We start from the raw sequence: 15,838 nt of genomic DNA on the forward strand, positions 1-15,838 counted from the left end.
GGTGTCACCCCCCCCATAAATGGTGTCACCCTGTGCGGTCCGCACCCCCCCTCTTGCTACGCCACTGGTTTAATTTTTAGTCCGTAAGACGTCCCTGATCCAGCCCAGCTTTAATGGGTACCTGACTCAAGTTAGGGAAAGTAACGTTGACTTGGCAAAAATGCTGACCACTTTCTCACCTTTACATACCGAGGTCAAAAACATAAAATCAGCCTCATCTGACCTGTGAATTTTAAAGTCTGAAAAAGGAAACAAAACGACTAAATGGAAAATTGTTCTTAATGCGATTCTAAACATCTTCAAACCATCTAAGGGTATTTTACCATCGTGATTCGTTTATATAATCTCCTCTGTTAAACTACATATTGCAAAAGTATCCACAATCAATTTTGATTATACGACAATATGAAGAAAAAACGCTAAAAGTAAGTACCTAAAACACATTTTGTGAACACAAATGTACACGGATGCATAACTCTGTAGATCTAAATAAAATGCTCAAGCATAATATAAATATTTTTGTGATTTATTATTATAAACATTATAATATTATTATATATAATAAAGCAGTAATTTAAACAAATACACAATGTCCCCTTTTAAACATAACGTTCAGAAGTTCAAGTGAAATAGAGTTCATATGTTTCTTGTCATCGGCATATGAAAGGAAGGGGCGGTCAGCAATATGCCAAGCCACCTTTTATTCTCTAACTTGTGTCGGGTACCCATCATAAGTGGATGGACTCATGGTCGTTCTACGGACTCTCCTAGTGCTTCAAACTCGAGACCTTCGGGTTAGCAGTCTTATGCTCTACTACAAAACCACGCCATCCATAAATTAGACATATAGATAGTAACATTTTGTTACACATTGGTGAGCGCAAAACAATTTGTACGAAAGATGTGTGTGGGATTTTTTTCGACCTTTGACCTCAAAGGAGTGCAACATGAATTGTTTCCGCTCCAATTTGTAAACACATGCTAATAATTGAATGATGTAATTACTTGACCCTAAAGCAGCTGACCTCATTAATTAGCGCCTGTTGATGTATCACTAACAGTTATATATTTAAGGTACATTAAAACACGCTTATCAACTTATTAGGTTTGTTTTATAATTGGTTTAGAATTATTTGTTTTTAGTGAGTTCCATTGTTTTGAAAATGCCAAACGGTAATGTAGTGTTGAAGAAAGAACTGGGACTCATAGGAGCTACGTCCATTGTTATTGGCAGTATCATTGGTAGGTTCATGTCATTTGACATTCACAGTATTATTGGTAGGTTAATGTCATTTGTCATCCTCAGTATCATTGGTAGGTTCATGTCTTTTGATATCTACAGTATCATAGGTAGGTTCATGTCTTTTGATATCTACAGTATCATTGGTAGGTTCATGTATTTTGATAACTACAGTATCATTAGTAGTTTTATGTCTTTTGATATCTACAGTATCATTAGTAGGTTCATGTCTTTTGATATATACAGTATCATTAGTAGGTTCATGTCTTTTGATATATAAAGCATCATTGGTAGGTTGATGTCATTTGACATTCACAGCCACATTGGTAGGTTCATGCCATTTGGTATCTACAGTATCATTGGTAGGTTCATGTGATTTGACATCTACATCATCATTGGTAGGTTTATGCTATGTGACATCAACATTATCAGTGATAGGTTTACGTGATTCTACATCTACATCATCATTTATAGATTTGTGCTATTGGACATTCACAGCACCACTGGTAGGTTAATATCATGTGAGATCTACAGTATCTGTGGTAGGTTCGTGGGATTTGTTATTCACAACATCATTAATATGATCTTGTCAATTGACAACCACAACATCGTTGGTAGGTTCATGTCATTTTTATTTGACACCCTTCTTATGGAAAGTAGCTACATATAAACATACACCTGTAACCTGATTACCACACCCACCCCAAATTTGACATATACTTCCCAGGCCGTATCCCGGCTCACACCCATGATGGTAGTGTATCGTGAAATCATACGACACACCCATCTTTGTTACTTTATTTCGAGTATAGTAGACTTTACCGAAGTCTGATATAAACAACATATTCACTATATTAAGGCTAACTCTAAGCTACAGTCACACTTAAACTAGAAAGTCGTGGTCTAACGGTAGAGCGCTAGACTGCTAACCCGGAAATCTGAAGTTCTAATCCGGGTTTGAGTTAGTAAAACGTTCCTAGGTCAACCTAGTACCTAACTCGCGTTAGGGAAAGTGAAGGCGGCTGGGCATATTGCAGATCGCGCTATCCCTTAACGTCGAGATCACAGAAACAGGGTGAAACCTTGAGGGTTCGAAAAGGAAACTTTCCTTATTTTTACCATAAGAAATAAGACAAAAGCGAACTCAGGGGCCCAAACCTAACGTATGTTTTGGATGGCGTTCGTCAAATGACATGTTTTATACTGAGTCAATAAGTTAAATTTCTTTTAGGATCTGGAATTTTTATCTCACCTAAGGGCGTTCTTGTTGCTACTGGATCGGTTGGGCTGTGCATGATTGTCTGGGCAATAGCTGGGATTATCGCCCTTGGTGGTAAGAATTATTTATTTAAAAGCTATACATTGTATACTTTAATTCTGAGATTTCAAATATTTTAGTAGAATCGGTAACGCTCATAGCTGCTAAACCGATAAGTCCCGAGTTCGAACCCACGGGCGGATGAGGCTCGATAGCTGGGCACATACATATAACGGCTGTTGTTTTTTCTTTGTTGGACGAAAGCTGTTGAAGCAAATCCAAAAAGAAAAGCAGGCTTAAATCTGAGTCAACGGCCTATATTGCACATTACAGGTTAACACGTAATACAAGATTGTGTTGGAGTAAAAACCCGTCCAATAACGAAGAAGAAGAAGAAATATATTGATCCGGTTAGAAATATATAACTTTTAATATATACGCAAAAACAATTTTAAAGAATCTAAAAATCGCGTAACCCTACTTACGATAAATCGACATGACTTTTATTTAAATATACTTTAATAGTATTAATAGACCTGCACTCTAGAAGTAAGCCAAAAGTCTAATTTTTTTGTGAAGACATTTCCAGTTTGAAACAGTCCACATAGTGCTCTTGCATACTTTGCTCAAGTCCAATAATATAAAGCCGACTAACTATAACGATAATCAGTGGCGTAGCCAGGATCGTCTCAAGGGGGGGGGGGGGGGGGGTTCCAATTTTTACCCGGGGACAAACTTTTGATTTGCACCCCCCCCCCCCTCAAACTTTCGATTTGCACCCCCCTCATACTTTTTATATATATACCGAGGTGTCTATTTGGGGGGGGGTTTATGACCCCCCCTAACCCCCCTGCCTACGCCACTGACGATAATTACACCGTGTTCTTGACATCAGTAAAAGATAGATAATACATGAACTACTAAATAATGTCTATGGTCCCTCACTTTATCTGTGGGTCGAATGGTAGAGTATTTTGCCGCTAGCCAGAAGGTTTCGAGTTTGGATCTCGGTTCGGAGTTGTGATTGTAGGACGTCCCTGAGTCCATCCAGCTCTGATGGGTACCTGGCTAACGTTGGGGAAAGTAAAGACGCATGTGCATAGTACTGAACACAACATCCTTTGTGCGAGATCAAGCAACACATACACTCTATTTCATCTGCCCAAAGAATCGCTAGGTTTAAATAGGAATGTTTACTTGTATTCGCGTTATCTAGACCAACATTTTAATCCATCTCCAGACGCCCTCTGTTACGTTGAGCTTGGCACCTTGATACCCCGATCTGGCGGCTCATACACCTACATCCATCTGGGATTTGGCAACTATGTTTCGTTTCTTTATTCTATTTTGGTAAATGTAATTTGTGTTTTTAGTTCACTTCCTTCAGTATGTAGTCAAAATGGGTGTCAAGTAGAGTACCTTTCAAACCTGATGATATATAGGGTAAGTGAAGTAGAGTTCTCCTGTTTCTATAACCTCGGGATTTGAAGGTATAGTGTGGTCAGCACTATGCCCAGCCTGCTTTACATTCCCTAGCATGAGTGGAATCAGGGATGTTTTATAGACTGAAACACGGATTCGAACTCGAAACCTAAGGGTTAACATCGTATGCCCTACCATTTGACCACGAAGGCCCACACCATGGATTAAAGACATAAATCTGTCATTTAACTTGAAACAAATTATCTGTCATAACATAACAGCTTCGTATTGTTTAGTTTGTGTTTATCAACACTAAACATTCTTTGAGTTGATATCTCTTCTGCCTTTATATGCATGCTATTTCCAGACATTGTCATGTTTTTCCAACAGTACACCTTCATCACAGTACCTGGTTCTCTGGTCATCCAATCCCTGACGTTCGCCAGGTACCTGGTTCCCCTCCTGCCCACCTGTGGCACACCTGTACAGCTGGAGAAAATTGTCGCCGCCACTGGTTTATGTCAGTACCTGTTTAGTGATCCATTAATTTGTACTACCTATTTGGTGTTAGTCTTTAGTTGGACGTTATTGTTAAGTTATAGTTGTGCGGTGTTGTTATATTTTGGTTGTTGGGTGCAGTTGTTATTCTGTAGTTAGGGTGTTAATATGACGGTGAGCATACTTAACTACGCTTAGTAACTGACTCAAATTCAACAATTTAACAGCGGTTTTATATATATATATATATATATATATATATATATATATATATATATATATATATATATATATATATATATATATATATATATATATATATATATATATATATATATATATGACGTCTACGTATCTGATTACTTACCTACCCTATGGGGCTTGTAAGTAGGTCACCAAATACTCTTTATTGTAATTACCAGCTAGTATTTTTCAAACCAAAAGTGAATATTTTATTAAACGTTAAAAATATATATAACTTACTTCCGCTACAGTTAATTATTTTAAAATCGTAAATAATGGTAGTGATAAACTGAAAGATGTAGGCTAGCTTAAGAAAAAAAAAATAAAGCCTACTTTAGAAAAGCGTATAGTAATTTATTATTTATTCGAATCCGTACTAATTTGTCCTAACCGTAGTTACAATACTAATATGATATTTTTAATATACTAGGCCCACCTGTACTTATTTTCATCCCCACTAGTTACCCTCTACCTTGTGAACTGTTCTGGCACTCGCTACAGCGCTCATGTCTCTGTCGTCACCACATTCTGCAAGTTGCTGGCTCTAGCGGTCATTGTAGTGACCGGTCTGGTGGCCATAGCTCAAGGTGAGATACTTTTGTTCAAGTTATAGAAGAGGTTACGTAATTCCAGAGAAGTAAACTGCAGTAATACACGCATTATTTAAAAGTAAGCCGCAGTATCACGCGTTGCTCAGGAGTTAGCTGCAGTAAATCACATTACGTAAAATTAAGCTGCAGTAACACACATTACTCAGAAGTAAGTTGCAGTAAAACAAGAATTACTCAGAAGTAAGTTGCAATAAAACACGAATTACTCAGAAGTAAGTTGCAGTAAATAAATAATTACAATTTAGCGACAGTAAAACACATTACCTAGATTACATGTGTAGTGACACACATTACCAAGAAGTAAGCTGAAGTGGAACACTTGTACCTCAGAGATAAGCTATTGTAAAAAAGAGTTTACTAAATCTGATTCAGAGTAGTCTTTTTATTTTGACTTAAATGAAAGTTAAACCACGCTCCATTGCCTCGCCAAATAATTCACAAAACTGTCAATATAAAATACTGCTTACACTTACTAAACTACCTTGTTAACTTTGATATTTACTTTAAATATTAAAATTGCCCTAGCAAGTTAATTTAACATATAAATACAATTTACAATTTACAGGAACCACGAATGAATTAGGAACTGGATTTGATGGAACTATAAGACAACCATCAGCGTTAGCATTAGCTTTGTACAGTGCCATATGGGCCACCTCCGGAGGGTAGGGCAGTGTAACGTTTAGCTTGGTCTACTTGAATGTTAAACAGTGTTTCTTCCAGACTTTTCTCCGGGGGTGCACTTGATATTTTCAAATTGGGGGGGGGGGGGGGGGGGGCGAGGGGAGGGGAGGCGGACTGTTAAAAGTATATATTTTCTACATCAATAATATTCCATTTAGTTCGGGAGGGGGGTAGACTTTCTTCGGGGGGTGGATGCAGAGCGCAGTATGTTCGGCAGTTTATTAGCCGTTGCCAATCGGCCGTTTGTATCGTCTGTCTTTTTGATCGCGATGGGTTTCTTTCGAGCATCTATTCGATGGGTGTCCTTTTCCGAATCCCCCCTCTCTCCCAAGCAAGTCCACCCCCACACCCCCGACGGAGAAAAATAAATAATACAATTTAAATAGAAATTATATGCTTTAACCAGCGTCTGGCCCTTTACCGGAAAGAACACTTCCCTCTCTTGAAAATGTTAAGTGTCCCCCCACCCCCACACACCGACGCCGGAGAGAAAAATGTCTTTAGAAATGCTGAATAAAACTACAACAATTCCACAGTGGCGTGTCAGATTAGGTCAAGGGGCTAAACACGTATTTTCCCACGTTTTCTTTAACTTGCTTTCTCTGTGTGTCTTTCCAATCAAATCTTGCGATCGAAATTTCTGGCACTTCCCAGTTAGCTAGCGCGCTGAAATTTTCAGGGAAGCTTTCTTTTGGATGACCATTGAATATTCAATTGTTATTATTACTAAATTGATCAATGGAAACATTTTATTGAGCATTTTAGACCGCTATATAATCTATATATATAATTCTCCTCTGCGAGCCATTAGAAAAAAAACGAGCGACGCGTACCTCGCGCGCAGTGAAGCGAACGATCCCACATCGCCACAGGCTTAGGGGCAGATAATTTAGTTTGAACCGAGTTTAAAGTTACAGGAGGTAGGTCAGTTTGGGGGAGACGATATGGTCGAGTGGTTGGGCACACGATTGCTATCCCACTCGACACGGGTTCAAATCTATGTGTTAACACAACGTGTTTTTTACGAGTTGTCTTTTTACGAGTTGTCTTTTTACGATTTGTCTTCGTTTACCCAAAAAAAGTGAAAAGATAAAATCGATAGAAAGATTTTAATGCAAACAAACAAAGACTAAAAAGTAAAAAATAATAATCATTAAAAAAGTTTAAAAAAACCCACGTTTTCTGATTGAACTAAAAAGTAGAAAATAAACGCTATACATCACAATAATGCAAGCGATCACTCTACTATAAGCGATCAAAAACGTGGGGCGCCGTGATTTTCTTACAGTTTCTAATACTGTTGACTCTCTACAAGCTCCCTAATAAAAGTCAATAGTATTATCTAATCAATAGTAATATAACTTTTACTTCGGCGCCCCACGTTTTTCATCGCTTATAGTAGAGTGATCGCTTGCATTATTGTGATGTATAGCGTTTATTTTCTACTTTTTAGTTCAATCAGAAAACGTGGGTTTTTTAAAACTTTTTTAATGATTATTTTTAGAGCTCATCTTCAGAGATTTGAACTGAATTACCAACATAATTGGGCATGGGCGGATGCTGAAAACCAAAATAACCAAAATGCTTATTTCTAAACATAAAGCTATAATATTTAGTATATAGTTATGACTCAAAGAGTTAAGACTAAAAATAAATAAAAATCGCGGAAAATTTCATGCGTTGCCATGGTTATAGCGGCCATTTTGTATTTTATTTGCCTTTTTAACACAAGGAAAGAAATGGTCTTATACAACCACAGAATCTGACTCAGACTATCAAATACACAACTATTAGAATTGGGGAGAATATACATTAATAACTAAATGTAATTTTATATTTATTTTCTTGAGCATACGTGCGTACAGATTGTTTTCTTTCATTAGAACAGACTTGAATCGAGTGGTCGAGGAGATGAGGAACCCATCAAAGTAAGTACCTCCAGTTCTTGTAGCGATCACCGTGTTAGTAGTTTATTTCAGTAGGGTAGCTGTATAGCTACACTCTGCTACAATTATCACAAAGCCGGGAAATGTTTCTTCTTCTTCTTACTATTGTCAATAGGACTGGTGTTACTTATATGATATTTTATCCCTCGGTAACTGACCCCGTAAACAGAAAATAAAACAAAAAAAACATACATTAGATGTTTTGTTTCCTGGCCTGTTATCCAACAGGAATTTGAAGCTAGTATATATATATATATATATATATATATATATATATATATATATATATATATATATATATATATATATATATATATATATTTATTTATTTATTTTTTATTTATTTATTTATTTATATATATATATATATATATATATATATATATATATATATATATATATATATATATATAATGTTATTTTTTTCCTAGGAATATACCACGAGCCTTGTTTCTTGGAATCCTTACAGTGATTGTATTGTACATACTGACTAACATCGCTTATCTGGCTGTAATGACCAAAAGTGAAATGATAGGTGCCAGAGCCGTTGCTGTGGTCAGTTTTATTTTTTTATGAACGTTTCCCTTTTTATGTGAATACATATAGATATACATACATATATATATATATATATATATATATATATATATATACATATATATATATATATATATATATATATATATATATATATATATATATATATATATATATATATATATATGTAGATATATATATATATATATATATATATATATATATATATATATATATATATATATATCAGCACTATGTTTCACTATGTCACAGCTGTTCGCCAACCGGACACTAGGGTCAGCTGCCGTAATAATCCCACTGGCTGTCATTGTCTCAACCCTAGGAATCGCCAGTAACAAATTATTTAGCAGTAGCAGGTAATCCATTGCTTCTAATTTTGACAAGTTCAGTATTGTTAGCCTAGTTCAATATTGTTAGCTTAGTTAAATATTGTTAGCCTAGTTCAGGGGTCTCCAAACTACGGCCCGCGGGCAGATGCGGACCGTGAGGTCTTCTCATTTGGAGATCTTTTTGTCCTCGGAAAAAAAAGTTTGTTAGAAGTGGCTGTGGAACTTTGCACGGAAAATTCAAAACAATTTTAAAATATAGCATTGGATGCAAATACCATTGCCCTCCGTGTTGCAGACATTGATGAAAACATTATGACTCAAATAGTGAAAACTGTTAACATGTTTTGCAATTTTCGCAATTCGCTGGACAGCTGTTCCATGTTTTTGGAACAAGTACAGGGCAACAAAGCGACCCACTTGCAGCAGTGCAAGTTCTTCATGGCTGAAGCAACAGATGAGTTCCCCACGTCATTTGCATGCGAGTTCATCAAAGACACCCAGCTGCAGACAAGGTTTCAAAGGCAGGAGAAGTGAGACTGTTTCAATTTCCAGATGAACTGCAGAGGTCATTGAATTGCAAGCAAATAACTACCTAAGAGACAAGTTCAAAAAATGGCGGGTGAATTTTTGCGTTTGCCCCATGGAGAAGAAACTCGGACCTCGAGTGTGTTGTCGGTCCCCGACTGTTTTTATTTCAGATTTTTCCTCCTGGGGGTGCATTTAAAATGTGTAGGATATATTTCTTTATAAATTATATTTCGTTTGGGGCGGGGGGGGGGGGGGGGGTGGCACGGGGACACTACCCCAAAGAGATGCATGGAAGACACTCTGGCCCCCGAACCGATGTTTGATAGTCAATGCGGCCCTCGGGCTGAAAAGTTTGGAGACCCCTGGCCTAGTTCAACATTGTTATCCAAGTTCAATATTGTTAGCCTGGTTCTATTTTGTTAGTCTAGCTCAATATTGTTAGCCTGGTTCAATTTTGTTAGCCTAGTTCAATATTAGAGACTTAGGTTTAGCAGTCTGGCTCTTTTTCCTTTGTTTGGTGAAGATTACACGTAAATGATATAGATCTAGATTCTCTATGCGGATTGTGTTTTATTTATTATTGCTAAACCTGTCCCAAACGAACCCAAAATACCTACTAACCCAAGTGTAACAATAGAGGGCTGAAGTCTGGGATCGGAAAACACAAACACAATATTCGAGATTTGAACCCTTGGCAAAGAAAAAAAAACCAAACGACAATCGAAACACATTTAAAGCTTGTAAGGACTATATGTTCCTCAGGGAAACAAACTGAATGTTGATGAGACTTATCTGCCCGAGGGTTCGAACGCGAGACTTTGCGGTTTAGCAGCCATGAGCTTTACCGACTCGACCACGAAGACCCCTCGATTTGTTTGATCTCTTTTTCTATTTGGTTTTCTTTCAACTCTCTATCCTTCAGCTCCAATTCTTTCTCTATTTTCATTCTTTCTAGTTCTCTCGGCCGCAACTTCCACTTGTTTTTAATTATACGAGCCGACCCGCGGCGTATCATACGCCGCTATTTAGTTGTTTTATTTTCTACTTTTCAGTAATTCATAATTTGTGAATTCGACAGTACCAATGCTGCCACTGAAAATACTTGCTTTAAAACACTACCCCCCCCTTTCCCCGAACCCCTACCCTACACCCCCCCCCCCATGAAAGCAGCCTCCTCTTAGTTACCTCCTCTAAGTTTAAAATCGTTTCAAACTAAATTATCTGCCCCTAATAGCCGTCACTAAACCCGCTCTATTATTGTAAACATTTAGCGTGACCACAGCTCACCAGACCATGTGGTGGGTGGGGGTGGTAGTGATAGAGAGGAAGAGAGTGGACTGCAAGGCGCGCTTGCAGCTTGTTTTCTAACGTCTCCCAGAAGAGAATTATATATATAGATAGATATAGAGATTTGTAGTTTGACTTGGTCTCGTTAGGGCCAGGTGAAACAATCCCACAAATAAACACAAAAAACAAATCCCCAATCTACAAACATGAATATCTATGTCTATAAAAAACATCAAAATCTCATCAGTCCCTTGAAATAACCCCATTTGTTCCACAAATCCAAAGACACAAATCCCAATTCTACAGTCAATGAATCCGTATGTAAATCTAGACATTTCTGCGACTCCGCAGAATGACATACGCTGCCGCCAGGGATGGTGTCTTGCCTGACCTACTGAGTTACATTCAAGTGGATTGTCTGACTCCAGTCGGTGCCATGACAATCCTGGTAATCTCTTTAATCCTAATCCGTCAACTGAACTGTTTTTTCGTTTAAAGGAGATATGTATAGCTGCATTCCATAATCATCAGCTGTTTTTATTATTAGTGAATGTTATCATCTTTTTCCGTGCATGCACAAGACCAGAGTTTCTTCCAGGCATCTCTTCGGGGGGGGGGGGGGGGGGGGGGGGGCATTGCCCCCCCCCCCCGAAATTTTTTTACCGCCCCCCCCCCCCCCCCGAACGAAATGAAATTTATATAATTTATATAGAAAATAAATACTTTTAACAGTGTCCGCCCCCCCCCCCCCCGAAGAAAGTTTACCGCCCCCCCCCGAAAATTTCAAGTGCCCCCCGGAGAAAAAAGTCTGGAAGAAACACTGCACAAGACACGTGGGGCAGAAGAAGTAGAGTTCATCTGTTTCAATGACCTCGGCATACAAGGAGATAGTTATCAATACTATGCCCATCAGAGCTTGGTGAAATTAGGGACTTAGAACAGTCACTAGTCCGAACCGAGATCCGAACTCGAGACCCTGGGGCTAGCAGCTAAAAAGTCTACCATTCGACCATAGTGAATAATATATGGCCTACGTCTAAAAAAAAAAACCCACATATATTCACACATACATGTATAATCTTAAGTATAAGCTCTGACACTTGTGAACTCACAACAACACTCACGCATTTACATCAACACACATGCATATGTACACACCACCATACCAACTGGCACAATGTATAGACACATGTATAAACCAAAAATTTATTACTACAATGTACACACACGTAGTAGACAAAATAAATAGTTTATTCTCTATCCTAAACTTTACGACATCCCCCAGCTGTTTATGACCGTACCGTGGTTTGTATCAGCCGATATTGGTGTACTGATAAACTATCTAGGCTTTTGGCGAGCCATATATAAAGCGGCAGTCTACGGCGCTTTGATCAAATTCCGACTCGGCGCATTTAAGCACACAGAGAGACCATTTAAGGTAAGACTCAATTTTTTTTATACTCAAGTTTTACACCTTATTAAAAAAAAACAGACCTTTTACATTTACCAAACGAAACAGAATTTTTTTTTCTTTTATCAAAATAAATGTAGTGTCCTCTTTCAGACATAGTCATCAGATCAAGAAGAGTTATACAGAATTTTACCTTGACAATCAAAAATATAGTGGGTTCAGAACATGATCAACCACTTTGTACCACCGGCCGATAGCGAGACAAAAACAATATTAACTCTTCTTCATCTGCGAGTACCCAACACTGCTGGGTAGGACTTAAGGACACGTCCCGTGAATCTAACACGAGACAATCTAGTAAACATATATGAGCAATAGCGTAGCGAGGTGGGGGGGGGGGGGGGGCGGGGGGACATATGTCCCCGGTCGCCGACCTTAGGGGGTGCCAAAATGGGTAGGAAAAATAAATTGAAAGGTTGAGGGGGGTACAAATTGAAAGTTTGAGAGGGGGGGGGGTGCAAATCAAACATTTGAGGGGGTGGGGTGCAAATCGAAAAGTTTGTCCCTGCGGAGGGTCGCTACGCCTCTGTATATGAGCTCTCCCACTGGGAAGCCAATACATTTAGTGAAGTACCCAGCATTCTATCTGTATACAACCTTTAATATCGAATTTAAAGATTAAAATCAAAATAATATATTTATGACAGGACACCTAAATATTGTAACAGGCATGCGAACTTCTATAAATTAATGTATGTTTGTAATTCTAATATTTTACAATGAACAGGTCCCGCTACTCGTCCCTATACTGATGATCATGATAAACATTTACTTGATTCTCGCCCCTTTGATCATAGCTCCATCCTTAGACTACGTGTATGTGTGTGGGACGTTTCTCGCTATCGGCACATTATGTTACCTGCTGTTTATTCGATTTAAATTATCTCTACCGTTGTATGGTAAGTTAGTGTGCGTGTTGTTTTGTTTAAGTCCTGTAGTTAGAATTCAGAAAAATACGCTACTAATTAAGAAATAGCGTCATTTATATTTCACAAAATGTATGGATACATATTAAGCTAATGTGAGTGTGTAGGTGAGGTTATGATGATCAGAGGCGTAGGCAAGGGGGGGTAATAACCCCAATTCCTGGCTACACCACTGATGATGATATAAAAAATGGGAGGATATTATGTAATTAGAATGGGAAAAACAGGGTACGGCATTGATTATGAGAGGATGCGAATGTGTGCTGGAAGGTTTCCTGTAAACTCTTCAGCAAAAGAAAAAAATAATAAAAAAAAAACAATTTCAGAAAATTTAACATTAGCTTCACATTTGGACAATGCAATAAACTGGCTTTAGTTCGCAGAGACTAATTTTAAAATATTCAATTTTAATTTGATGATTTTTGTTAACAGTAGGCTGCTTGGAATCTTGACAAACAGACCAACATTTCTTTTATTTCCTTCACAGATCAATTTGTGACTTGGACTCAGCTGATCTTCCATCTCTCTCCGCCTGCTACATCTTATGAATCAAAATAACTGTTGTACGACATTAAATAATAAAATCAAAGCACACAACCACAGTACGATGAAAAATGTAACTTTATTTGGTATATAAATAGCGGGTCTATCTATCGTACAAATCAACACCCGCCACCCACCATTCTCACAGCGTCCATCTTACACCCTCAAAGACAACCGCGACTCATAATAGACTTGAAAAGCTGGTTCCTAATTTGTGTTGCCTAAAAGCATATTTTTCAACCAAAATTGAATATTTTATAACAATTGTGTAATAAGTACAACATTACTTCCAGTTTCAAAAAATTAATTGCTAGTAATATAATAGTAATAAAGCAAAAACTTCAAGGAGAGGATGAGGGCAGTTTTTGAAAATATTTGAATTGATAAAATAATTCTAAACGGCTTTTCAACTCCTTATATTCGATGCAAAAATATAAAAATGAGTGTAATCGATGGTTCCTAAACGGCTTTAATATTTACAAATGTATTTATCATTTTATCACTTGCCATATTTTTCTAAGATTTTTTTCAAACAATTTATATGATTACATAGACTTTTCATATCTATTAAGTGTTTTGAAGTTTTTCGTGAAGAATTTGTATGCTTGACTTCATTGTTTCATTTTCATACTTTAGGTCATAATTTAAAAAAAACAACAATTGAATATAATCAGTGTAATTTATTCAAGCAAACGAATGAAAAAACTAATTTTGTTTAGCCGAGCTTGCTTTGTATAATTGTTATCAAAGGAAATATTACATTATATTTAGCACTATTGGGGTTAATTAAAATTAACATCTAACAAGAATTTCCAGAATATTACGTTTTCGAAATAATCTTTAACTGAAATTTTATATGGTTTTAAATACTTACGCTATTGGAAAATAGGTCCTATATAAAATAACTAAAGGTCAATTTAAAAATTCTGAGCATAAAAAACAAAATAAAGTTCACCCGTTAGCGTAAGTATGAAAAGTAAACAATAAAATGTTGATCAAGATTTCACAAGAAATGAATTTCTTAATGTTCGTTTACTGCCAGGCGTTTAACTGTGCCAAGTCGTCCATCCACTTGAAGTATTTCACCTGAATAATTAATAATTATCAAATTTCTAGAAATTTTTTATTTAATCTGATGTTTTTTACACAAAAATTTGATGAAATAATCTCTTTGGAGAACAAAAATATTATTTTCCACTATGTGACAGTGAAAGAATTTTTGCAAAATCAAGACATTTTAAAATGTTCAAATGCTGTGTTAAAAAGTTTAAAATAGTCAGTATAAGCTAGCGTAGAAGATGTTTAAAGCCTAAAGTATACACAGTTTAAAAATGTTTGTTTATTTAAATCAGAATAGTCAAAAATGACATTTAAACAAAGGTTAGCGACTAACCTGATCCTAAACATTTCAGGATTTACATGAAATTAGTTAATCCTTTACTTTAGGAAAAAATCAGTCGCAACATGATTTATAATAAACCGGGAGTGATCTCCCCTAAACTTTCTTAAATATTTTTTTAATTAACACTACGGGGGATGGCTACTCGGGATATAGACATGATTTTATAATTACTTAAACTTTTTAAAATAGAAAAGAATCGCGTAGAAAACAGAATTGCTCACCAAGCGAACGCCAAGCAAAATGTGTATAATAGTGCGAAATATTATTAGTACTTTATAAATTCTCATGCGTTTTTCGAGAAATCGGAAATAACAAAAATTATTACTTCCGATCAACGGAAATTACTCAAAATTTCATAGAAAGCAGAGATTTAGATCTTTTACTTACATGTTAAATTTCATTTATTGATCTGAAACAGCACTCAAGTTATAGGCTCTTGAAAAATTGAAAGTAGAAAAAGTCCCACTTTCGGTTATCGGAAATCGCTCAAAAGTTAATACAGATCTATAATTTTGATATAATACTTATACATGAAATAACACATATTTATAACAAAACAATTAATTAAATGTAACCCTCACTCAGTGGGGATGCTTTTACCCACTGAGGTGTTGTGGTTAAGACGGGCTGACCCTGAGATTAAGAACACACTGACACCGACAGTTGTTGTCAAGTACTCCTTTATTCACAGCAGCGAGCCATGACGGCGATGCAACACAGTAGTACGACGAGAGAAAATACTGAAGCAACAGGAAACCAAGAAAACAAACTAGCCAAGAAAAAACTGTAGCCCTTCATTAGGTCTACATCTTGGTCACCGTGTTCACAGACAGCAGGCTTGCGTGTGACTCACACGGCTAGGCATGAACTACCCACAGTCCCATGTCACATG

The 15,838-nt window shown here is 36.9% G+C and overlaps 2 protein-coding genes and 1 long non-coding RNA gene across 3 annotated transcripts in view; 2 read left to right on the forward strand and 1 right to left on the reverse strand.

Moving 5' to 3' along the window:
• The first annotated feature begins 1,163 nt into the window (after positions 1–1,163).
• LOC131945866 (Y+L amino acid transporter 2) lies at positions 1,164–5,649 on the forward strand. Its single transcript, XM_059306477.1, has 5 exons — positions 1,164–1,350; positions 2,472–2,573; positions 4,288–4,440; positions 5,123–5,248; positions 5,645–5,649. The coding sequence occupies exons 1-5, from the start codon at positions 1,164–1,166 to the stop codon at positions 5,647–5,649; spliced, it is 573 nt and encodes a 190-aa protein (XP_059162460.1).
• A 186-nt stretch (positions 5,650–5,835) lies between these two features.
• Positions 5,836–8,441, forward strand: LOC131945870 (uncharacterized). Its single transcript, XR_009387637.1, has 3 exons — positions 5,836–5,937; positions 7,840–7,884; positions 8,334–8,441. It is a non-coding gene; the product is annotated as an uncharacterized LOC131945870 (long non-coding RNA).
• Positions 8,442–14,554: 6,113 nt separating this feature from the next.
• Positions 14,555–15,838, reverse strand: part of LOC131945867 (putative phosphoenolpyruvate synthase) — a 62,430-nt gene continuing 61,146 nt past the window's right edge. Inside the window, exon 37 of the mRNA XM_059306478.1 lies at positions 14,555–14,630. Within this exon, the coding sequence (XP_059162461.1) occupies positions 14,566–14,630 (65 nt within the window). The 3' untranslated portion in view covers positions 14,555–14,565. The remainder of the gene's footprint in view (positions 14,631–15,838) is intronic.

The sequence above is a fragment of the Physella acuta genome, unplaced genomic scaffold (genome assembly GCF_028476545.2).
Source record: "Physella acuta isolate Inbredline_101_S28 unplaced genomic scaffold, ASM2847654v3 ptg000538l, whole genome shotgun sequence".
Classification (NCBI taxonomy): domain Eukaryota; kingdom Metazoa; phylum Mollusca; class Gastropoda; family Physidae; genus Physella; species Physella acuta.